Source organism: Erythrolamprus reginae, chromosome 6, assembly GCF_031021105.1.
Source record: "Erythrolamprus reginae isolate rEryReg1 chromosome 6, rEryReg1.hap1, whole genome shotgun sequence".
Classification (NCBI taxonomy): Eukaryota; Metazoa; Chordata; class Lepidosauria; order Squamata; family Dipsadidae; genus Erythrolamprus; species Erythrolamprus reginae.
In genome coordinates, this window is record NC_091955.1 from 38,309,875 (window position 1) to 38,335,333 (window position 25,459).

The 25,459-nt window shown below is 41.2% G+C and overlaps 1 protein-coding gene across 20 annotated transcripts in view; it reads left to right on the forward strand.

Moving 5' to 3' along the window:
• Positions 1-25,459, forward strand: part of PPHLN1 (periphilin 1) — a 153,334-nt gene that overhangs the window by 76,800 nt on the left and 51,075 nt on the right. For all 20 annotated transcript variants that reach the window (XM_070755562.1, XM_070755553.1, XM_070755547.1 and 17 more), the window contains 4 exons: positions 1,498-1,700; positions 5,792-5,868; positions 6,259-6,378; positions 17,412-17,552. In XM_070755562.1, the coding sequence (XP_070611663.1) occupies positions 1,498-1,700; positions 5,792-5,868; positions 6,259-6,378; positions 17,412-17,552 (541 nt within the window). The remainder of the gene's footprint in view (positions 1-1,497; positions 1,701-5,791; positions 5,869-6,258; positions 6,379-17,411; positions 17,553-25,459) is intronic.

A 25,459-nucleotide genomic window follows, 5' to 3' on the forward strand; every position in this document is an offset into this window, starting at 1 on the left:
AACCTTCAATTACCTTTTGCTGTTTTCCCCAACATTTTTTCTTTTTAATCCTTAAATTTACATTAAACCTATTTTATCCAGGATAGAAAAAAACTTTCCTGGCATGAGTGAACTTGTCTTTGAGACGATTCTTAACATCCAGAAAATCAGTAATAAGCAATTCCTAAAGAAATTAAGAGAGGAAGTAGGCGAATTTGCTATCTGAAGATGCTCAGCCACGGCTTACACAAGTGGTTCCCAGAGTTCTCAAACCAGCTGGGAATCAGTATTTGTGGGCAGACTCTATGAGTGATTCTTGTTCTCTCCTGATCTGGAGATGAGTTCCAAACAGTCTTCTCTTATTGCTGTGATCATTGCTTCCACTCTCACAGAGTATCTTCAGGTTCCCTGGCAGCCTCAGACTATTTGTTCTGCGGCTGTTGAATTATACTCTACATTTAATTAAAATGAAGATTACATATTTGTACTTCTTTGGTTGTTATTGGGGTCAAGTATTTGGTTATATTACTTTCGGAATCTATCTTGCTAAGTTGATGCGAGTACTGTGATTGTTTTATTGTTAGCTACCACAAAGTAAAAGCTTCATGCAAATTATGTTTGTTTCAATGCTGAAGAGCCTTAGTGTACACTACAGATCATTTTTGCTCTATTTACCTTTAATTCAATGGCTGAATCTGTGTTACTCACTGGAAGTCATACACTTAACAACATATACTTGAAAAAGACAGAAATAAGCATTAAATAACTTGGGTTTCAGGTTGCTTTAGATAGATCCTTTTTATTGCATGCAATAAAATGGCTGTAAAAGCCTAGAGCGGATGTGAGAACTTTCAATACATTGAAAAGTACTCCTTCACTATTTCCTAGCTGTAATGGACAGCCCTAATCTGGATCTACTTAATGTGGGTTTGCACACATTAATTTTATGAGTATCTCTAGGTTTGAAGTTTTGTTTATTCTCCTTATGTATATTGTGCTTTGATTTAATGGCCAGATGCAATGTTAACTTTGGCCATTTAGTTTTCTAGTGAGTAGAATTTTGTTTTCATTGGATTTAAATTGGTCATTATATAAAAGACAGTTGTTTCTACAATCCAAGAAAATATAAAAAAGATTTTCAGTCTGTATATGTATAAAGTCCATTTTTCTTAATGGGAAAATATTTTAAAATGTAAAAAATCTTCCCGACTCCTAAAATGAATTAGCAAAGAAGTAGTACTGTACTTATTTTTGAGACAGTTCAAAATTTGAACTTGTCTCCTTAATCTGTAACGCTTTACGCTAAACACTTTGTTGATTTTTTTTCCTGCTTGAATGATTAAGTAATTTGGGTTTTTTAATTTAAAAAATCCTGATTTTCATTGTATTCCTTCATTATCCATTAGAAAATTGAGAACCTTTTTCTAAGGAAAAGAATCCAAAAAAGATTAGTCTTTACTTGCCGTTCTTGCTGAATAAAGGAATGTTTTAATCTATTTGTTGCAATGATTTTTAAAGAGATGGCATACGACGGAAACCTCTGTATCCTCCGTATACAAGAGATCGCTCCCCACATAAAAGGGATTCACCTTACTTCAGAGAATCACCAATTGGCCGGAGAGAATCTCCTCACAGCAGATCTGGCTCCAGTGTAAGCAGCAGAAGTTATTCGCCTGATAGAAGCAAAGCCTACACCTTCCATCAGTCCCAGCATAGCAGAAGTATGTCATTTTTACATAAAAGAAATATTTTCCTGCAAGGTAATGTAGGATTAACAATTCAAAAATGAAAACCCAAAGCCATGAGCTGGAAGGGTTATCCTTGCAAACAAAATCTAAAGTACTCAAAATTGGAAATTTTCAATCCTTGGCACCATATAGATTTACATTTTCTCAAGTGAAAGAATATTTCAAGTAGCAATTTTGCATAGTAATGAGCAAACAAATAAGAATCTTAAAGTACACAAGGCAGATAGGAAAGGAAGATACAAAGGGAGTGAGAAGGAGAGGCAAAGCAAGTTGTTTCATTATTTATCGTCCATACATCATTTCAGCACACACATTTTGTTGGTATGTAATATTTTATTGTGAATTCTCATTTCATTGATATTTTTTTATATTATATCTTTGTTTACAAATTAAATAAGTTCTGCTTTACAAATGTATCTAACACAGCATTTCACATTCCCTTATGTATGTCACTACATATTTTGTTATGCTACTGAAGCCACAGGTTTAATAATTTAAGGCTATCCCTAAAAGAATGTTGATGAGATTTTATTTATTAGATAGATTAGAGATCCAAAGAGTCCTTGTCTATCTGAACACGGAAGCATAGAGAAGAGAGTAGAGTAGGAAGGGGCCTTGGAAGTCTTCTAGTACAGCCCCCTGCTCAAGCAGGAGAACCTATACCATCTCAGACACTGCAGCCTTTTCTTAAAACCTCCAGCCAAGCTGTTCCACTGGTTAATTGTCCTCACCATGAGGAAGTTTCTCCTTAATTCCAAATTGCTTCTCTCTTTGTTTAGTTTCCAACCATTATTTCTTGTCCTGCCCTCTGCTGCTTTGGAGGATAATTTGACACCCTCCCTTTGTGGCAGCCTCTCAAATACTGGATTACTGCTATCGTGTCACCCCTAATTCTTCTTTTCTTTAGACTAGCCAGACCCAAAACCTGCAACTGTTCTTCATATGATTTAGTCTCCAGGCCTTTGATCGTCTTTCCAAAATTCTTTCCATTTATACATTCTTCTTTACCCCCGGCCATTTCTTGGTCTCCAAAACTACTTCTAACAAAATGCAGAAAGTCATCTGGATGATGGAGATGATTCTGGGAAAATAGAAGGAACCATTAATTAATGAAAAGTGTAACATCCCTTGAGAAGTAGTTCTGTCCCTGGATACAGTAGTAGTATCTGTCTTGAGCTAGTAATATAATAAGCATTATCTCAAGCAGTATCTCAGTAAACTCAAGCAGTATCTGTCTTAAGTTAGTAATATAAGAATTACGTGAACGTGTTTTTATGATCTGCAGTGAAATTGCTCCTAGAAGTACAGTGATCCCCCGTTTATTGCGTCCCCAACCATTGCGAACAGGGTACTTCGCTATTTTTCAACCCGGAAGTCAAAAATACCATCTACGCATGCGTGCCGGGCACGCATGCGTAGATGGCAGCGGCTTCCCTGGGTCTTCCCCCTCTTGCTGGCGTCAGCGAGGAGTTTCCCCACCGCCCACGCAAACTCCTCGCTGCCGCCCGCCCTTCGCCCGCCCACGCCGTTCATTCTCGCCGCTTTTGAGCTGAGTCCGGGAGCGAATTCGCTCCCGGACTCAGCTCAAAAGCGCCGATAGCAAGCGGCAAGGAACGGCTTGTCTCGGCGCTTTCGAGCTGTCAGCTCGAAAGCGCCGAGACAAGCCGTTCCTTGCCGCTTGGTATCGCCGGTTTTGAGCTGAGTCCGGAAGCGAATTCGCTTCCGGACTCAGCTCAAAACCGCCGATAGCAAGCGGCAAGGAACGGCTTGTCTCGGCGCTTTCGAGCTGAGTCCGGTCAGCTCGAAAGCGCCGAGACAAGCCGTTCCTTGCCGCTTGCTATCGGCGCTTTTGAGCTGAGTCCGGAAGCGAATTCGCTTCCGGACTCAGCTCAAAAGCGCCGAGAGCCAGCGCCCCCCGGACCCCCAACCCGGGTTTGGGGGGCTGCTAGGAAGCCCTCCATGCCGGCGGCAAACAGCCGCCCCGCCCCCAATCTTCGGCTCCTCGCTAGCGCTGTGGGAGTAAAAACACCGTCTGCACATGCGCAGACGGTGTTTTTACTTCCGCATCGCTACTTCGCGAAAACCCGCTCGTTGCGGGGGCTCCTGGAACGGAACCCTCGCAACGAGCGGGGGATCACTGTAATACAATGTAGTCACTTGATTTTGTTTAGGAAAATACTAAAGATAAGCAATGAAGCAATCTAATTCAAGTCAAAGATACATTAGAACTTTATTTGAATTGGGTTTGTACATAGTCAGTATGTTGCATAATTGTATATAATTGTAACCTAATTGGCTAATTCAAGAACATTAAAAATATAAATATCATTTTAAAAGTAAGTATTTTTCTAGGTTAACAGAATATTTTTTAAAATTTTGTATTCCACTCATGTAGTTGGACAGTGTATTCAATTCCTTTCTCCAGAACAATATTTCTCTGAATAGAATGCCCCACAACTCAATTGTGTCAGGAACATGAATCCCATCATACTACAAACATCCTTTCCTAACTTTTTCTGAGAAGAACTCTGAACTTTATGTGTTATTCTTCATCATGGTTATATCTAAACCTTTATGAATTCCATCTAAATTGTTAAACAATATTCCATCTTAATTATTAAACAATATACCTATCATAACAAAAAAAAATGGTGTATGGTTCAAATTGAGCAAACAGCTTTGTTAAAATTACTGTTTAAATATGTATCCGTTTTCTCCCATTTCTACCCATAGGCAAAGAATCAAAATATGGCTAAAACAGTGGGCTAAACAACTACTGTATGACCAAAGCTTATTCTAGCTTCTTGCTTTCTTTGCTTCTAGTTGCAAAGTAAAAAAAGGGTAAAAGGCTATGTATAGCCATTGAGTGGGGGATGAAAAAGAATTAAATATAAGCATTCTAAAACTGAAGAAAAATTACTGATCTGCCAATGACTTCTTATTTGTTTTTGCTGCTTTGGAGGAAAGCTTTTGTTTCTTTTAGTTGTTTGCACAAACTGATAAAAGTCCAAAGCAGTTCAATAAAAGGAATAACATAATATCATGAATCATAATATGCTCTGTGAAATATATACTTGAGGAAAATATGAAGGGAAGGAACCTGGTAGTGCTGAGAGAAAATGAGAACAACTTGTGTGTGTGTGTGTGTGTGTGTTTCTTCACAAAGCAGCAAAGATTTTATAGAAAAACATGAAATACACATCTAGGAAAGTGAAGATAAGAATTTGGGAAAATTAGGGAAATACAGTACTGTAGTTTGCAAAGAATCCCCTTCAATAAAGTATCTGACTTTCTGTGGGCAATACTTCTTCACCCTAGATAACGGGTGTAAAACTCTTAGCCAGGTGTAAAACTCTTGGCGTCACATTGCCATCATGGATGTTTCACAATGCTTTTCTGCAGAGCTGAGATGGGTGTGGCCTGTGTGTGACGCATCCGGTCCACAGGCCGCCAGTCTGACACCCCTTGTCTAATTATTATACTAGTTTCAATAAAAAGGCAGAAGTTCTTCAAGTTGTTTAGTGAATGAAGTATATAAAGTGCCAGATGTATCAAACTTCATGCTGGTCACAAAGAGAAAAGGAAACAAATCTTAATTATCAGGAAAGTTCCAATTTCCCAGTAATTATACTAGGAAAATAAAAAATAAAAACCCTTTTATTTCTGCATCATACCACTGGTATGCATACTATAGGTTGAAAAATATTGGTCTAACCCAGTGCTTCCCAAAGTGTGTTATAGGGAATCCACAAAGGGGTCCACAGAGGGGTCCACAAAAAGTCAAATATTTTTAACATTTTAAAAAAAATTCTAATGCAGCAGTTATTGATAGATATAATCCATGTAAACACATGCTCTTTCAATCACTTAAAAGATGAACCTCAATCATTTTTAAGAATGTTGAAGAGCTTCTCAGACCAAAATGTTTTGAGAACCACTAGTCTAATCCATATTCAACATACAGTCTTAGTAGTTTTGTAACATGTTTTCAGTCTAACCATAGACTTAGTACTAAAAGATAAAATGTTTTTCTCCTCATATTTTTTAATTCTCTTTACATAAAGAGAGATCTTCAACTCAGAGTTTGAAGACTTCAAGAGACGTATCTCCTTCAGGAGCTACAGCACTATCACCTGCAGAAGTAAGCTTATTATCTAAATTGTTCTAAATCTTTAGCAGTAAAAATAATTTGAATGGAGAATGTTTTTGCTGCATGTTTTTCTCTTGATTTTGATTTTGTGCATATATTTTAAAGTGTTACATTAAACTAGAGTGAAATGGGGTTATCAATTAGTCTCTTCTGTGTCTTGGTGCACCTGTGTCCTTAGTTTATTTTGGAAAGTTTCTCAGTTTTCTACAGGCAGTTTATTGTTGGGAGAGTTCTGCTGGAATAATTTAAATATTCTTTATTCAGTACATAGCTTTTGCTGCAGTAATACATTTGAGTCTAATTCAGGATTCTTAAACTGTTCACTAAAATGTTTCTTATAGTATACGACTTCATTTACACATTGGGATTTTTTTTCATCAGACTTTAGACAAAAGCAGCAGATTATCGGAAAAGGAGCTTGCAGAAGTTGCAAGCCGATGGGCAGCTGAAAAGATAGAGAAAGTAGGGGCAAGCAGTGTACCTGAAATTTCAGAGTATGACGTGAGTAAAAAATAACACTAATAAACATTTATACATGGTCATTTATTTTATTCACTCATTTATATTCTGCCTTTCCTCCTGAAGCTCAGTTTTTTCAGTACTGGGCTTGCAATCATGTGGAATAGGTTGAACAGAAAAACAATGAGCAATATATGTTGAATGAATGATGTTTCCTAATTGTTAACCTCACAATATTAATAAATTTGATAATTCTATAGTTACCAACTTAACTTGTGCAAGTCCATACCAGGGCATTTTATATTCTGTGGGTAATACCTGCCCTGCAAGTGATCCCACTACAGCCAGTGGGGGTGGGGATCAGTAGTGCAGGCTAGGGTGGCAGGAGGGGCGGTGCAGGGCGCTGGTGGCCCTCCATAATAGTCCCAATTTTTCATGTGGTGCTTTGGAAAAATTAATTACCACCCCTCCTGTAGTATGAATTGGTAGTTTAATAATACAGACTTTTTTTAAAAAAAATTAAATTTTTATTGAAAACATAAAATACAGAACATAAAACATAAACTAACAAACCATAATAACCACAAAATCTACCAATTTAATATGAATTTTACATTTATATTTCTGTCTCTACGATATCCCTTTAAAAAAAATTAAATCTTTTTTTTTTCTTTTCTATCCAACTGTATAGTTTCCCCCATATGGTATAATATTCATTATCTTGTTTATTTTATAATTCTAAAGTAAGTTTGCTTAATTTGGCACACTAACATTTTCCTAATCGCCACCTCTTCACTTGGTATGTTTTCTTTTTTCCAGTTTTGTGCGAAAACCAACCTTGCCGCTGTCAGTATATATGCTATTAAATAATAATCTTTTCTATGTTGTCCTCTAATAATTCCTATTTCGTTTCCAGTTTCCGGTTTCAATTCCATTTCATAATTTAAAATTTCTTTCAGCCAGTTTTTAATCATAGACCAGAATTTTGTTGTTTCCGAACAAATCCACCAAATATGATAATATGTACCAATAGCGGATTTATATTTCCAGCATTTATTGCTTTTATTCGGACGTATTTTGGCTAAACGTGCCAGGGCATAATGCCACTGGTAAAACATCATATGTAGATTTTCTTTATAAGGCACCGAAAGGGTCATTTTATAGTAAATTTTCCATAATCTTTCCCAATCATTTAACTGGGTGGGGTAGCCAAAGTTGGTCATCCACGCTATCATATTGGGTTTTACTATTTCTTCTAGATTCTAAATTCCAGAATTTTTTATTACTTCTGTAAAACCAATATTTATTGATTACACTTATCCAGAGTTTTTTCCATTTCAACTTTTAAAGAAAGAAATATTATTCTTTTTTTCAGGAAGTGCATCATGGTGTGATCCACAAAATTCAAAAAAGTTATATATTCCTAAAAATTTAATAAAATTCAGTTTATGAGATTTATCAAATTTAGTTAGTTAGTTGATACTAACCTTAGTTAAGATACTAATGAAGAAATGTTAACTAGCATAGACTGTAACAATGTTATATAAAGTTAAAAGTAAGAAAGTAGCCATTCACCATAGTGGTACAGTGATACCTCGTGTTACGAACGTCTCTTCATACGAACTTTTTATGATACTAACCCAGAGTTTAAGATTTGTTTGCCTTGTCTTAAGAACCATTTTCACCTTACGAACCCAAGCCCGGGTGCAGGGGCTCTCTTACTGCGCGTGCGCACTCTTAATGTCGCAGGGATTTCCCTGCCATGTGATTGCCACTGCCATTTGTTTGCCGCTCCGGACTGTTGCCAGCTGAAGCACCTGGCGTTTTCCCTTTGCTTTCCAGCAGCTGGGTGAGATCCTCCCCCCTCCTCCGGGGACAGTCACGTGCTCCCCTTTTTCTCCCCAGCCAAAGAAGCAGCGGCCAGTTGAAGTAGTGGCCCGGAGTCCTAATCTGGCCGCTGCTTCTCCTCCCTCCCTTTGATCCTCGGCAGCCCCGGCGAGGAGAAAACGCTCAGAGTCCTCCTCTCCCCTCTTGCCCCTCAGAAAGAGAAAGAGAAAGAAAAGGAGAAAGAGTAGAAGGGAAAGAGAGGGGGGAGTGTGTGTGTGTGTGTGTGTGTGTGTGTGAGAGAGAGAGAGAGAGAGAGAGAGAGAGGCTGACTGCCTCTCCTTTGCAATGACACCAGAAGCTGCCTGTCTGCTGTGCTGGGCTTGCCCCCTGGACGCGCCCGGCAGCTTTGCCCAAGGACGAGAGAACAGCTGAGGGACAGGCAAACGCGGGTTTCTTTCTTTATTTCTCCCCCCTCATCGTTTCAATCTTGTCAGAAGCGTCCTCCCATACATGCCTTTGCAATGTTACCTGAAGCTGCCTGGCTGCTTCGTCCCTATCCCAAGTGAAAGCCCCCCCCCCCCAACTTTCGTTACGTATCCAGGACTGGCAACTGTTTCCATTCCCTTCTCATGCAAGCCTTTAGATGGATGGATGGATGGATCGATGGATAGATAGATAGAGAGACAGACAGATAGATAATAGATAGATAGATAGATAGATAGATAGATAGATAGATAGATAGATAGATAGATAGATAATGGATAGGTAGGTAGGTAGGTAGGTAGATAATGATATATGGATGGATGAATGGATGGATGGATGAGTAGGTAGGTAGGTAGGTAGGTAGGTAGATGATGGGTAGATGCATGGATAGGTAGGTAGGTGGGTGGATGGGTGGATGGACAGATACATGGATAGATAGATAGATAGATAGATAGATAGATAGATAGATAGATAGATAGATAGATAGATAATGGATAGGTAGGTCGGTAGGTTGATAGATAGATTGATAGATTGATAGATGATGGATAGATGTATGGATGGATAGATAGAGGATAGATGGATGGATGGATAGATAGATAGGTATGTAGATGAGGGATGGATGGATAGATAGATAGATAGATAGATAGATAGATAGATAGATAGATAGATAGATATCCCCCACCCGGATTTCGGTAGGGCCAGCCCATTGCCAGCCCAGCACACCATGAAAACACGCTTAGTCAGAGGAGGGGAGGCAACAGCTCTGGGAAAGACGGGGAAGGCCCCTCCCCATCCACACACACACCCCTCCACGGAAACATGAGGCTGCGAAGCTGCCTGAGGCACATTTGGGAGGAAGCTTCTGAGGAGAAGGTTGAAATGACGAGGAGGGAGAAATAAAGAAAGAAACCCACGTTCGCCCGTCCCTCAGCTGCTCTCTCGTCCTCAGGTGTCATTGCAAAGGAGAGGCAGTCAGCCTCTCTCTCTCACACACACACACACACACGCACATACGCACACTCCCCCCTCTCTCTTTCCCTCTTTCCCTTCCTCTCTTTCTCCTCTTTCCAATGGGCGGGAGGGGCAAAGAGGACTCGGAGCGGTTTCTCCTGGACGGGGCTGTGCAGGATCAAACAGAGGGAGGAAAAGCAGCGGCCATATTAGGACTCCGGATCGCTACTTCAATTGGTCATTGCTTCTTTGGCCGGGGAGACAAAAGGGCTCCGGAGGGGGAGGAGCAAGGGCGACATCTTGTCAAAGGAGCCTTGTCTGAAGCCCTAGTGCCGGGAGTCTCCTTTGCCATCACCAAAAACTTTCAAGGAGGGTGGAAGCCCCTCTGGTTGACATGCCACCAGGCAGCTTCCTGCGCGTGTCAATCCACCCAAGAGGCTCCCTCTGGGCAGCCTGCGCTGTCTTCCCCCACCCTCCACCCACCCCTGAACAAGGATCCGAATGCCGGTGGTAGTAAGGCAAAAGTTTTGGGCTTGCACGCATTATTCGCTTTTCCATTAATTCCTATTGGAAACATTGAATAGAATAGAATAGAATAGAATTTTTATTGGCCAAGTGTGATTGGACACACAAGGAATTTGTCTTGGTGCATATGCTCTCAACGTACATAAAATAAAATATACATTTGTCAAGAATCATGTGGTACAACACTTAATGATTGTCATAGGGGTCAAATAAGCAATGAAGAAGCAATATTAATAAAAATCTTAGGATATACGCAACAAGTTACAGTCATACAGTCAACATGGGAGGAAATGGGTGATAGGAATGATGAGAAAAACTAGTAGAATAGAAGTGCAGATTTAGTAGAAAGTCTGACAGTGTTGAGGGAATTATTTGTTTAGTAGAGTGATGGCATTCGGGGAAAAACTGTTCTTGTGTCCAGTTGTCTTGGTGTGAAGTGCTCTGTAGCGACGTTTTGAGGGTAGGAGTTGAAACAATTTGTGTCCAGGATGTGAGGGGTCAGTAAATATTTTACCCACCCTCTTTTTGACTTGTGCAGTATACAGGTCCTGTATATCATAAGATGTTTTCACCTTACGAACCTCGTCCCGGAACCAATTAAGTTCGAAATACGAGGTATTACTGTATTAGTAATTGGTTAATTCTTGTACCAACCGTACTGCGATAAACTGTCATGCATGAGCTGAACAAACTTCTATTCCCACACAACCGAGAGGGCAGATTTGAAATTCCTAGTTTTTAGTCAGTTGGATAATACAATTTTTCCAAGTTAATCAACCATGCAAGTTTGCTTAAAACATACAGGTAGTACTTAACATACAATGGCAGTTGGGACCATAATTTCTATTGGCTAAGCAATGTCATAAAATGTAATTACTTAGCAATGGCGGTCCTTGCACTTCCGAATTCCAAATCTGACAATTAGGTAAGGCAACTTCCTGCCAGCTTCCTATAATCAAAATTGCTGGGGAAGCTAACAAAAAGTTGCAAATGCCAGGTCATAAGGCAGGTAAGTGGCTGCTGCTAAATACAAAAGGGAACAAGAGCGTGTGTGCAAGTATAGGAAAGGCACAATGAAGGGCAAGGTGAGTGCAAAAGAGGGAATGCAGGCAATCTAAGGAAATGCACAAGTGGTTAGAGTTCGGAGGGATGTATAGGTGCAGTGCAAGCCAGGGAGAGTGCACAAAATTATGTGTGGTTGGTGTGACATGAGTGTAGAATGGCTGGGGCAGTGGAAGAGACTTACCCTAATAATCTTCAGACTTTCTTGCCAGCTTCCCCATTGACTCTTCTGGAGAAGTCGAGCAGGGAAGGTTGCAAGGGGTGCTCACTGGGTACTGCAACCGTTTGTAAGTATAAACAAGTTTCCAAGCTTCCAGGTTTTGATCACATGACCACAGGCCACGTAGAATTTTGGATCTTTGCCAACTCACTACATTTACAACTACAGGAGCAATTCAAACTCAAATACAATGATACCTCTACTTACGAACTTAATTCAATTCCATGACCAGGTTTCTAAGTAGAAAAGTTTGTAAGTAGAAGCAATTTTTCCCATAGGAATCAATGTAAAAGCAAATAATGCGTGCAAACCCATTAGGAAAGAAGTAAAAGCTCGGAATTTGGGCGGTGGGAGAAACAGGAACCATGTGGTAGATCGGAGAAGATTTGCATTCAAACACCCTCCACTTTCCCCAACTGGCTTCCCTTTCTCGCGTGTCCCCGACGTGGAGCTTCCTGAGTTCCTCTCTGCTGGGGTGGAGTTTTGCCCAGTCTTCCGAGAGAGCCAATGCCATTATGAGGCAAAGTTTCCGAGTTCTGCCTGGCAAGGGTGAGGACAGTGGAGGGGCGACACGGCAAGACCCCTCCGAAGCCACTTCCACATGATCCTGCGCACCCCTTCTCTTTCGTTTCCCCACCTTCACCGGCCACTACCGCATTTCAAAATCCTAACGGTGGAGGGGGGGACTCTTAATGCCATTGGCGGCGCTGGAGAGTGGAAGTGACTTCATTTCTTCCATAGTTAGAGTTAATGTGCTCCAGCCTAGGTAGCTAAACGAGTCCCTGCCACGCAGGCAGTGTGTTTCCCCCTCAGCGTGCTGTCCTTTTATAGAATAGGGTCTCCCTGGAGGAAGAGGCTCTGCCTTTTGTTCTGGTAGGATTAGGGCTCTCTGTCATTCTCCTCAGTCCAGCTTTAAACCCACACACGCACAAGCTCCAAGCTTCTCAAGCTCCCTTGCTTATTCTCGCTTGGAAAGTGGGTTTGTGTGTGTGCTGTTCTGTTTAAAAAAAGTTACAAATCTTCTGTTCCCGGGTCACCCTGACCCGGACCGAAAACTCTTCATTTGCAGTGCTTATGTTTGGTCAATTTGAATACTTTTTTCACTTGGAAAGTAGTCTGAACATTTCTGCACACAATGATATGAAAATTGAACTGAAGAAATTAATCCTTATTGGTTTATTTTGCACATAAATATGCCTCCCCCCCCCCGTTTTTGTGATTTTTTTTTAGGTTTATTGATAATTATGCCTGCAAAATGCATTCTATTTTACTAAAGTTGGTGTGGGATTGGTAGCTTGAACATTTTTGAACATAATGATATGAAAATTGAACTGGAAAAATTGATGCATATTGGTTTATTTTGTTGATGAAATGCACGCCACCCCGTTTTTTTAAATAGTCTTCACTTTATGGATAGTTTTGCTAGCAAAATACATTCTATTTTACTAAAGTTGGTGTGGGATTGGTAGCTTGAACATTTCTGAACATAATGATATGAAAATTGAACTGGAAAAATTGATGCATATTGGTTTATTTTGCACATAAATGTATGCCTCCCCCTGTGTTCAATTATTTCAATTTACAGTGAACCCTCGAGTTTCGCGTCCTCAAGGATCGCGAAAGGGCTATTTCGCTAGTTTTCAACCCGGAAGTAAACTCCACCATCTGCGCATGCGTGCCCTTCCACGCATGCGTAGATGGTGGAGTTTCCCCGCCGGGCAGAGGCTTCCCTGGGTCTTCCCCCTCTTGCCCCGTAAGACCCCAGCGGCGGTGGGCTGGAGCGCGAGCTTGGGGCAGCCTAGCTCCGCTTCCCAGCTGGGAAGCGGAGCCGGCAACAGCGTGGGCGGGCGGGCGGCGCGAGCTTGGGGCAGCCTAGCTCCGCTTCCCAGCTGGGAAGCGGAGCCAGCAACAGCGTGGGCGGGCGGGCAGTGCGCGCGAGCTTGGGGCAGCCTAGCTCCGCTTCCCAGCTGGGAAGCGGATCTAGGGAGTCCCCACCGCGCGCGCGCGTTGCTGGGGAAAGCGTGCGCGCTTGGGGACATCCCAGCTTCGCTCCCCAGCTGGGAAGCGGATCTAGGGAGTCCCCACCACGCGCGCGTTGCTGGGGAAAGCGCGCGCGCTTGGGGACTTCCCAGCTTTGCTCCCCAGCTGGGAAGCGGATCTAGGGAGTCCCCACCCCGCGCGCGTTGCTGGGGAAAGCGCGCGCGCTTGGGGACATCCCAGCTTTGCTCCCCAGCTGGGAAGCGGATCTAGGGAGTCCCCACCGCGCGCGCACCCCAGGCGCGAGCAACAGGGTGGGCGGGCGAAGGGCGGGCGGCAGTGGAAGCAAAAACACCATCTGCGCACGCGCAGATGGTGTTTTTACTTCCGCACCGCTACTTCGCTAAAAATCGATCATCGCGTGGGGTCCTGGAACGGAACCCTCGCGATGATCGAGGGTTCACTGTATATAAAAATTATGCTGTTAATTTCAAACTTACATACTTTTTTTTAGTAAAATGGATTTGTTTCATAAAATTAGTTCTCTGGCTACAATGTGGTTGATTTTCAAAAGGATATTCCAAATATTTCTAGCCAAATATGTATAAAAAGTGACAATAATGGCACACAGCAAGGCCGAGGGGGGGTGGCCGTTTTGTGGCAAAAATAAACCAATAAGAACCATTTTTTCCAGTTCATTTATATTTTCTTATATTCAGAAATGTTCAATTTAGTATATCAAATCTTTTGGGGGGAAATTCCTTAGGGATTTGTAGCCTTAAAAAATAGAAATTGACACGAAATTCAGAAAGGATGGGGGGAGGGGCTTCTTGATCAAAATAAAAATATAAGTCTCAATTTTTCCAGTTCAATTTTCATATCATTATGTTCATAAATGTTCAAACTAGTTTTCCAGTTGAAAAAGTTTTCAAAAAGATCAAATTCAAGTACCTAAAAAAATTATTTTTGGTCCGGTCACATACAAACAGAAACAGACTCGAAGTGATGATTTTTTTTTTGCCCAGAAAACAATTAGCCACCACCCCAAAAATATTTTTTGATGATCAGCATTGTTAAATTGAGTAAATGAATGCCTAAGATTTTAAAGAATATTTCGGATTTGGAGCATAAAAAAATAAAAAGTGAAAATGGTTGCAAGCAGCTGAGGGGGGGGGGGCTTATTTCTGATGTTAAAAAACCAGTAAGAATCATTTTTTTCAGTTCCTTTATATTTTTCTTATATTCAGAAATGTTCAAGCTACCAATCCCACACCAACTCCAGTAAAATAGAATGCATTTTGCAAGCAAAACTATCCATAAATTGAAAAAACTTTCACAAAAACAGGGGGGGCGTGCATTATATCAGCAAAATAAACCAATAAGAATTACTTTTTTCATTTCAATTTTCATATCATTGTGTGCAGAAATGTTCAGACTACTTTCCAAGTGAAAAAAGCTTTCAAAAAGACCAAACATAAGCACTGCAAATGAAGAGTTTTCGGTCCGGGTCAGGGTGACCCGGGAACAGAAGATTTGTAACTTTTTTTGCCCAGCAAAAACTAAGCCCCCCACCCCCCCAAAAAAAATTCTCATAGAGAGAACCCCTGAAATGATGAACAGTCATGAAATTTCAAGTTTCAGATATGCAGGGAAAATTTTTTACAGGGACTCAAACTTGGCTTCGGGTCAAATAGACCCGAAACAGAACAGCAGGTTTAAACCCCCTCATACACACACTTTCCAAACAAGTCTAAGCAAGGGAACTTGGAAAGCTTGGAGCGAGGAGAATGACAGAGAGTCCTAATCCTACCTGGTGGGGAGAGGGAGAGAGATAAAGGAAGGCAGAGCGAAAGAAAATAAAGCTTCAGGACAGCTTTAAACCCCCTCATACACATGCTTTCCAAACGAAACTAAGCAAGGGAGCTGCGTGTTCGTGATGGCTCTGATACTTGAAAGGAATTGAAGCCAGGCTTTATTTTCTTTCCCTCTGCCTTCCTTTATCTCTGTCCCCTCCCTGCCTGGTAAGATTAGGGCTCCTCGCTCCAAGCTTTCCAAATTCCCTTGCTTAGTCTTATTTGGAAAGTGGTGGTGGTGGTGGGAGATATAAAGAAAGGCAGAGCGAAAGAAAATAAAGCTTCGGGCCAGCTTTAAACACCCCACACACACACTTTCCAAGAGAGACTAAGCAAGGGAGCTGCGCGTTCGTGACGGCTCTGATACCTGATAGGAATTGAAGCCAGGCTTTCTTTTCTTTCAATCTGCCTTTCTTTATCTCTCCCCCCACCCGACCCTCAACCTGGTAGGATTCCACCTCCAGACTGCCGCCCCAAGTAAAGGGAAAATTCCAGGTGCTTCGGCTGGCAACATTCGGGGGCGGCAACCAAAGGAGAAATCCTGGTGGGGGCGGCAACCAAATGGGAAATCCTGGCAGCATAAGAGAGCACATGCGCAGTAGGAGAGGACAGGCACCTGGGCGTGGGTTCGTAAGTAGAAAATGGTTCAGAAGTAGAGGCAAAAAAATCTTAAACATTGGGTTCGTATCTCGAAAAGTTCATCAGTAGAGGCGTTCGTAAGTAGAGGTATCACTGTATAGTGCAAAAGACAACTGTAGGAAAAGTTGGGTCCAAACAGGAGGCAGCAAAGAGTCTAAAAAAAAGATAGCAAAGGCAGTGAGCCATTTGTGCTTTGGTAGCTGGGTGCAAAACTGAAAGATTAGTGCAGGGAACTGGGAGAGAAGGTCGCTGGGCAAGCAGTACAATCCTGGGGTTGCTTGGTGACCCACAAGGCAGGATGCAGATTTGCCAAAGTTCAGATGTAGAGGGAGATTAGCAGATGGGAAAATTGGAAGCAATCCCTTACCTTACTGAGTAGATACTGATTTTATGACCCATGATCTTGGTTAATGGTTACAGAGGAGAACAACATGATTACCATCATAAGTTGCTGCAATCACATGACATCTTGTTTTATGAACAAACTGATTTATGACAGATTCCAATCCCAGTTATGGCTGGGCTATGTATTGTTTTAGAATATGTTTTAATGAGAAACAGAAGACGGAATGGTGTCTTTGATGATGAATGTACTTTTTTATTTTCATCCCAGTGTAATACAGATGCCTAGCTTTTCAGATCTGATATTCTTACCTTTACATATCAAACATGATCGCCTACTATTCTTTTCTTAAAGAATCTTGCTTAATTATCTAAGTAAAATGTTTATTTAGTGTATGATTAGGCTTCAGGCATTTATTTAATATTTGATTCGTAGAAAATTTTTAAAAAGGTCATAGCTAGTTCAAGATCAAGCTTGTCATCAAAATGCAAAGCTGTTCTCCAAAGAGGAAAAAATGTTCTTGAAGTTTAGACAATGAGTATTGCATAGCCTTTGTTGAAAAGATCTGAAAATATGGATCTTGTGTTCTTTTCAAATTTCTCATTCTTCTTCCACAGTAACTATATCATTAAAACTGTATGTACTTGATTTCACTTAATCAAATTTCACTCTCTGCTTTTTGCATGTTTAAAATCTGAAAGGTAATATCTTAAAATTTATGTATTTATTTATATCCCATCTTTATTATTTTTGTAAATAACTAATGACAGCAAACACAACTAATACTTTTTCCTTCTGTTTTCTCCACAAGAGCAACCCTCAGTTGGGCTGAAAAAGAGTGACTAGTCCAAGGTCATCCAGTTAACTTTTGTGGTTAAGGTGGGACTAGAACTCTTGGTCCTCCAGTTTCTAGACTGGTGTTTAATCACTAGCCAAATTTTCCAGTGTAATACATCTGGTTGCTATCAGCAGATCTGAAATATGTATTGTTTACCCAATGATTTGATTAACTAGATATTTTGATATCTGGTTTAATGTAAGTATATATACATATTTCATAGATAGAATAAATTTGATTGTTTTTCTAATGTAAGTTGTGAATTTTTTGCTTGAAATACAAGATTGCAATTGCAACTAATGGCAATTATTTAACAACAATATTTCAGCCACATACAACTATTCTTCATTTTTAAAGGCCACATCCTCAGATCCATTATATATAGAACATCATGAAGAAGCAGGTGCTAGTATAACAGAGAGCAATCAATTATTTGAAGACAACCATCATGTTAGTCGCTCAAAGGCAATTGCTCAAAAGACAAAGGAAATTGAACAGGTAAGCCGCACTTTGCTTTTATGGATATTTGTGAAGAGGGGCAGGTTTCCCCAAATTAACTTTGCTGTACAATTTGACTAAAATTTTTAACTAATATTGCACAACATAGTTTAAGATGAAATAAATAGCAAATTTATTGAGCTAAAACAGTCTTTTTAATCTTCACTTTCTTTTTACATTCTCTTTTCTCTTCTTGTTTGGATAAACCATAGAATTGAACAAACTATAGCCTTCCATTATGTGGAAATTTCCTAATTCTGATTTAGAGATGGAGCATGAATCATAACTAGCTAGTTAAATTAAATAACTCTAAAAAGTTTGTGTATATAATGTTAGCAGTAAGGAAATTGTAAGAAGGAATATACTGTATTAATTCTTCCAAGTAAGATCAAGCTATTTGTAATGACTATCTTGCATCCCATACACATAAATCATTAGCAAAATAACAAATTGCTTTTAGTTATTTAAAAATAGGCCTTTGAAAAGTTTCATTATTTATTTGTTTGTTTATTTGTTTGACTTTTACGCCGCCCCCCTCTGAGGACTTGTGGTGGCTTACAACATAGTAAAACAATGTATGACATTTTAGATCCAATTAATTAAATATAAAATCTAAAACACCCAAGCCATAAAAAGCAGTCATTTCCATTCAATCAACTTTCAGCACATTCATCGGCCAGGGTGCAAGAATCTAATAGCCCCAAGCCAGGCGGCATAAATGAGTCTTAAGAAGGCAAGGAAGGTAGGGGCAATACGAATCTCCAGGGGAGTTGATTCCAGAGGGCCGGGGTCTCCACAGAGAAGGTTCTTCCCCTAGGGCCCGCCAACTGACATTGTCTAGTTGGCGGAACCTGGAGAAGGCCAACTCTGTGATTCAGGCATTGGAAGGCGGTCCCATAGGTATTCTGGCCCGGTGCCATCAATTAATAATTGATACCCTGTTTCTCCCAAAATAAGACATCCTCTGATAATAAGCCCAATCAGGCCAAGCGCTTATTTCAAGGTTCAAAAAAATATAAGACAGGGTCTTGTTTTCGGGAAAACACAGTATATAATTATTTCATGTTGTTTTTACATTTTGTTGTTTTTTATAATGTGTCAAATATATACCTGTCAGTTTTGCCACCTTTTTCTCAATATAAATTACATCTTTGCAATTGTGTAAAGTTAAGAAATATAGCTTAATCCATGACAAATTTTGAATAACTATTAATTTGTATTTTATTTTCCCTTTTTTGTTAGTCTGATAGTTGAATTGCTTTGCCACATAGGATTTTGTTATGCCGGGCTCACGTTACAAGCCCCAGAGAAGTCAGGAATGTAAATTCAAATACACACACGCTGATGTAGATTAAACAGCAGAACAGTTTATTAAAGAAAAATACGGTGCACACACACTTTAAACTGAGCAAATGAGCTCAAACGCAGATAACAGACGTTGCCAGCTGTGAGAATAAAACAAATCAAAGCAGATAGGAGCAGCTGTGAAAAACGTCACAGCCAAAACCTCTTTTAGTCACTCCACAAGTTTTCACTTAACTGTGAAATCTCCCCAAGAGTCTGTGAATAATCAGGAATAAAGTTCAAGCACGACGTCCTTATCCAAATGGATAATCTCCCACGCACGCTCTCAGCCACGCTGGCAATTTATCAGCAGCCCAATTAGCCTAATTGTCCCAGTCACAGGTATCCTCCCTTATCATCTATGATACTTGCGCAGTTGTTCCCTTCTCGTTATAAACCTGCGCCTGTGAACATCTATTAATCTCTCTTCCTCTGAGTCTGATGACACGCTAATGGGGTCATTAGCTAATGGACTGCCTGCATCTACCTCACCATCTGATCCTGCTTCACTCCCAGAGTCTGCCCTTGACACAGAATCTTCACTGTCTGAAGCTGTTGGCAGTAAAACCAGTCTCTGAGAATTTGAGGATTCTCCCAAACCAACATCCACAGTCCTCAGAGCAGGAGCTGGCCCAGAGTCAACCACAACCGTTTTTTTTTCCTGGAAGAAAATGCAGTTTGTAGAATTTTATTAGAATTTTGGAATGAATCTTTTAAAATATCCCTTTTTGTCTCCAGTAAAAAAAATGGGATATATTTCCAGGGCTGCACAGTTTTAGTATGGAAGAGATTTAGGAAACAGTTTTCAGATAGTTTGTTATTTTTATTATAATTACTGGATGGAGGGGCTTTCCTATAATGAAAAGTGAATTATTCTTTGTTGTATTTTTAAATGTTTATTTTTGCCTTTTTATATTTTACAATCAGTAAAGACATTTTAAATTGAAAGAGTCATGTCTAACTATGATTTCTGCCATTATATATATATTTTGGCTTATATAAGGAGGAGCAGATCCTTTAAATGTTGTGGAAATCCAGTGACCAATTTATTGAGATAGAAATGCTTACATGAATATATTGCTAGAGTTTTACTATTCTATTAAAAGGGTTGCATATACAGTGGTACCTCATGATACAAACCCCTCGTCTTACGAACAACCCGAGATACGAACCTGGGGTTCAGAAATTTTTTGCCTCTTCTTACGAACTTTTTCCTTCTTACGAACCTGCTGCCGCCGCCGCCACCGAGAAGCCCTGCCACCCGGCTGTCACCTTTTAAAACAGCCGGGGGGCTTCTCAGAGTCCTGAACCCGAACGCCAAACCCGAACTTCCGGGTTCGGCATTCGGAGAGGCCGCCGGGAAGCCCCCTGGCTGTTTTAAAAGGTGACAACCGGGTGGTGGGGCTTCTCGGCGGCCTCCCGAACGCCAAACCCGGAAGTTCAGCAAAAGTTCGGGTTCAGGAGGCCACTGAGAAGCCCCGCCGCCCGGCTGTCACTTTTTAAAAGAGCCGGGGGGCTTCCCAGCGTCCTCCTGAACCCGAACACCAAACCTGAACTTCCGGGTTCGGCATTCGGGAGGCCGCTGAGAAGCCCCCCGGCTGTTTTAAAAGGTGACAGCCGGGCGGTGGGGCTTCCCAGCGGCCTCCCGAATGCCGAACCCGGAATCTTCACAATGTCAATGCCCAAATATTGGCTAATCTCACTCAGATTCCGTATCCTAAACTTCTTCTCTAAGTCTTTTACTCTTTTGTTACAGACTGAGCAATAATTGCTGTATCGTCTGGAAAGCAGCAAAACTTCCTTGGAATCTTTCCTCCTTCTAGTGAACATACAGGGATCAGCCTTACTTGCATGAAATCCCATTTTCTCCAACTCTTTGACAATCAATTAATTCCACTCGAATCCAGATTGCTTCAATCCGTATAAGCTTTTCTTTAGCTTCCAACATTTACCTTTGTCATGTGTAACACCAGGCGGAATCCTCATAAATATCCTATATTGCAATGACACATGCAAATAGGCAGTTTCCACATCAATGTGATGAACACAACACTTATGTTTTGCAGCCCAAACCAACGCTGTCCTAAGAGTTGCAGCTTTCAAACTTGGAGCAAATACCTCATCATAGTCACCCTCCATCTGGGAGAAACCTTGTGCTACAAATCTAGCCTTGTCCTTCTTTTCTCTTTCTGAATACATCTTAATTTCGCTATAATGCAGTGGTTCCACAATTGCATTACAAGCTACATTAGCTTGGTACCTATCAGATTCCCTCCTAATCCTGGAGCCTCTTCTGGGAACAACTGCATCGCTAACGCTTGGCATTGGCTCTTCCTTCACTTCACTCTTGATATCTACTACTGGAGCACTCTCACTAGTACCTGGAGTTTCCTCATCTGACAACTCCTCATCAACAGATGCTTTTGACTCACTTCCAGCACTGCTATGCAGTCTCTGGCAGCTATCCTTCTTCTCCTTAAATAATGAAGTCTGAATGACAACTTCCTTACTTGTCCCTTCAGGATTTCTACCCTATTCCATCCAGTGTTTTCCAGAAACTTGGTGCTTGCGCTATAGCCGGTGTTCTTATCCCGTAACTTAAAAGATCTGTGGTTATTGTGATATCCAACGAAATACAGCAACTTTGCTCTATGGTGACCTTTTTTCCTAACCTGTGATGGAATGTGCACCCATGCTGGTGCTCCGAACACATGAAGATAGCTCAAGTCAGGCTTCCTACCATACCACCTCATGAATGGTATCTCTCCAGTATCTGAGTGAACTACATTATTTAAGACTACATTTGCACACACATAACTGAACCAACAATCCAGAATCTCTTATCATGGTTCTCATCATGGCTTGTAGCGTTTGACCTCTTCTCTCAACAAATGCATTATGGTGTGGCCTATAAGGCACAGACAGCCTATGCTCTATACTACAATTCTTTAACAAATCAACAAACCTCTTGTTTGTAAATTCTGTCCCATTATCAGTGACCACGCTAACAACCTTCCTTATTCATCTTTCTTTCTACAAATCTTAGCCAGTTACAAAACAGCCTATAAGTATCTGCCTTCATCTTCATTGCATAAACAAAGCCAAACCTTAAGAAATGATCCACAATGCTCATAATATATTGTGAACCATCATGGATAGTTTTGCTCATTGGACCTATCACATCCATAAACACTAACTTCAATATATCCTTACTCTTAAAACCTTCATAACAATTTGCAGGGGTAACCTTGCTTTTCTCTTCATGGCAAATGTTGCAATCTACATATCTAGAACATGGTTTAAGGTTTATGCCATTAACAAGCCCAATTGTCTTTTTCACCAATTGAAAATTCAAACACCCCATTCTCCTACCGTGTTTCCCCGAAAGTAAGACAGTGTCTTACTTTCTTTTTACCCCCAAAAGCCCCACTATGTCTTACTTTCGGGGTATGTCTTACATTGGAAAAAAATTGAAAGGGTTGCGTTCCCGAAGGCATCTCCCCGGAGTCCAGAAGGGCAGCCGCGGGACAGGAGCCTCGTGAGCCCTTTTCCAAGTTCAATCTCAGGGCTCCAAGCGGCGTGCACGCGTGGAGCCGCAGACGCGTGTCGGGGAAGCGTGTGTCTGGAGGGGAGGAGCCGCTCTGCGCAGTTGGGCAGCCCCACCTGCCTGCCGGAAAGGAGGCGGGCGAAGGAGGGCGCAGCTCCGGCCGCTCGCCTCGGAGCTGGTCGGCCTCGCTGGCCGCTTGCAGCCGAGCCTCGGCAAGACTCGGTTGCTGGGACGAGCGCTTTCGCTGCAAGCCACCGCCCGCTCGGCTCGCTTCGGACCAGCGCCGTCCTTCGCTTTGCCAAGCCGGGGAAGAGGCGGTGGCGCCGCGGCGAGGCGAAGGCGAGGGGCGCGCGGGGAGCTTGGAAGCGACGTCATCGGGCTACCCCCCCGGCAATACCCCCATGTTTCCCCGAAAGTAAGACATATGTCTTACTTTTGGGGTACGGCTTATATTAGCCGACCCCCCTGAAACCCCCGATACGTCTTACAATCGGGGGTGTCTTACTCTCGGGGAAACAGGGTATGTATTAGATGGATACAATTATCATGAGGTTTTATATTACTAAACATGGCATTTGTTTTAGCTTAATGTTTCTTTACATTAATTACATATAAACCATCTTTAAGCTCTGCAACAATTTTACATCCCTTTTTCTCAATAATGCAGTTGTCATTCTTAAACAATACTGTATAATCTGTCTTAGTTAATACATCGACAGACAGCAGGTTATACTTCGCCTGAGTAAGATATAATGAGAACATTGTCTCTTTAAGAAACAAACTATGTGTTACCCTCCCCAGCAGCATTAATTTTCCAGCCGTTAGCTAAACAGATACTTTCCTTACTGGCATTTACCGTAGTTTTTCAAAATATTTCTTATCATTAATTAAACAATGTATCAACCCACTATCAACAACCCACAAAACACATTTCACTTTCCTGGTTTGTTTTACATTCTTGGTAGCAACAAAAATATTACCAGGCACTTATTTCTGTTGACAAAACTTTGCTAATTGTCCTTGCTTTTTGCAATTGTAGCATTTTCTTACAGAAATATTTCTAGACACAAAGTTACTTTCTTGCCGAGGCTTTTCCCCTCTTAACAGCAAACGGTCTCACCGCATACTTGATTCCTCAAGCAGACGCCCAGTAACCTCGATTAAAGTAAGTTCATCTCTGGTCAACACTCCTAACGATGATACATAGGCATTGTAGCTGTCATCAAGCGAGGATAAGATAATGTACTCTTGATGAATCTCTGAGAAAATAAGCTCTTTTTCATGCAGCTCTGCCAAAATCTTCTTCATCACAGTCATGAGCTAACATGTTTTCATTCCGGGCTAAGCGGGTACAAAAAAGTTTCCTTGTTAACTGTATATGTACTCCAACACTGTCCCGCACATATATACTCCGCAAAATGTCCCAACACTTGGCAGCCGAACTCTCAACATGAATGTGAGTTAGTTGCTGGTCAGCAAGTGTAAGTCCAATAAAGCTGCGAACCTTATCATTGTCCCGGTCAAAGTCTCTTTTCTTCTTGGCATCCTCCTCCACATCAGGATCCAAGGCAGTCAAATCGCAAATCGGGGGGGGGGGGGGGGGTAGCAACATGTCCCACAGTCCCTCATTATTTCAGCAATATAGCACATTCAGTAGACCATGCATTGACGTTGCTTCCATCCAACTGAGCAATGGACTGAAACGTTGCCATCTTAATAATACTGTTACAACAAATACTAACTGTAATACAATGCTGGCTAAATTAAACCACGCATTGACAAACTGCAGTCCACTCTACCGCTACTGGGCCCATAACCAATGTTAGTATGTCTCGGTGCAGTGTTGTGCAAAGCCATTGACATACACACAGCAGAATTAAAGCAGTGGCGTAGTTGTGTGATCCAGCCAGTAAAAGACACAGACTTAGTATTTAACAAAGTATTATTTACATATATACAACACAAAGTAGCAAAAGATAACAAACCGCACACAGCCGCACACAGCTAAGAATATCTCAAAGTAAAGCCTGGCTGCAGACAGCAATGAGAAAATTCCTCCCTAGCAATTTATTTAACTACAGAGAGGACAACTGTCACCACGTTCCCCTCCTCCCAAATATCTACACACACGCCCATTAATTCAATTCAATGTATTAGATTTGTATGCCGCCCCTCTCTGAAGACTATGACAGCCAAGACAAACAGGCAAAGCATCAAAGCGGAAGCTGACATTCGACCCCCATGCAACAGGGATGCTAGTCCTAAGAAAGAAAAAAAACATAAACACATAGCAACAAGCAAAATCAGCATGAGATATATACAAGGATAGACCTTCATGTTTATCAGGGTACTTAGAATGGAACAGTTCAATTGCTTTAGTGGCTCTAACATTTACCCATTCAAAATTTACCCATTCAGAAAGCAAGGAGGAGAAATGTTTCTAGGCCAATAGATATTGCAAATTACCTCTGTTTTCTAGCAGCCTAACCGCAAGACTGTTATCTTTTAATGGCTTTCACTGAGAAGCTGCCAAAAATGAATTCACATGCATATGAGACTTTTATATATAAAAACATTGATTTGAAATATCAAATGGATCCCTCCTTTGTTTTCAAGCTGCGTAGGCCTGGGATAGAACACCTTCAATGTGTAAAGGGACAGGCGGAGTGGCCAGGGTGGGACGAAGGGAAGAGGTACATTTAGGCTTTAAAAGGCTGACATGGAAAACCAAGTGAATTCTTCTAAGGGTTTTTGGGAGATCCAACTCCACTGCCATCAGTTTCACCATTTTCACAAAAGGACCTACGTATTTGACACCCAGTTTCTTAGATTTCTGTGTAGTCTAGGTAATTTAGTAGACAGGAAAACTTTGTTTTCTGGTATTACTTTGGGTTGACTCTTGTCAGCCTGTTTCTTATGGGCCTGGTGAGCATCGTTGAGGGCTTTGCGAGTCACAGGCCAGATCAACTGGAGCTGCTCAATCCAGTTTTTTAATTTAATTTAATTAATTTGACTT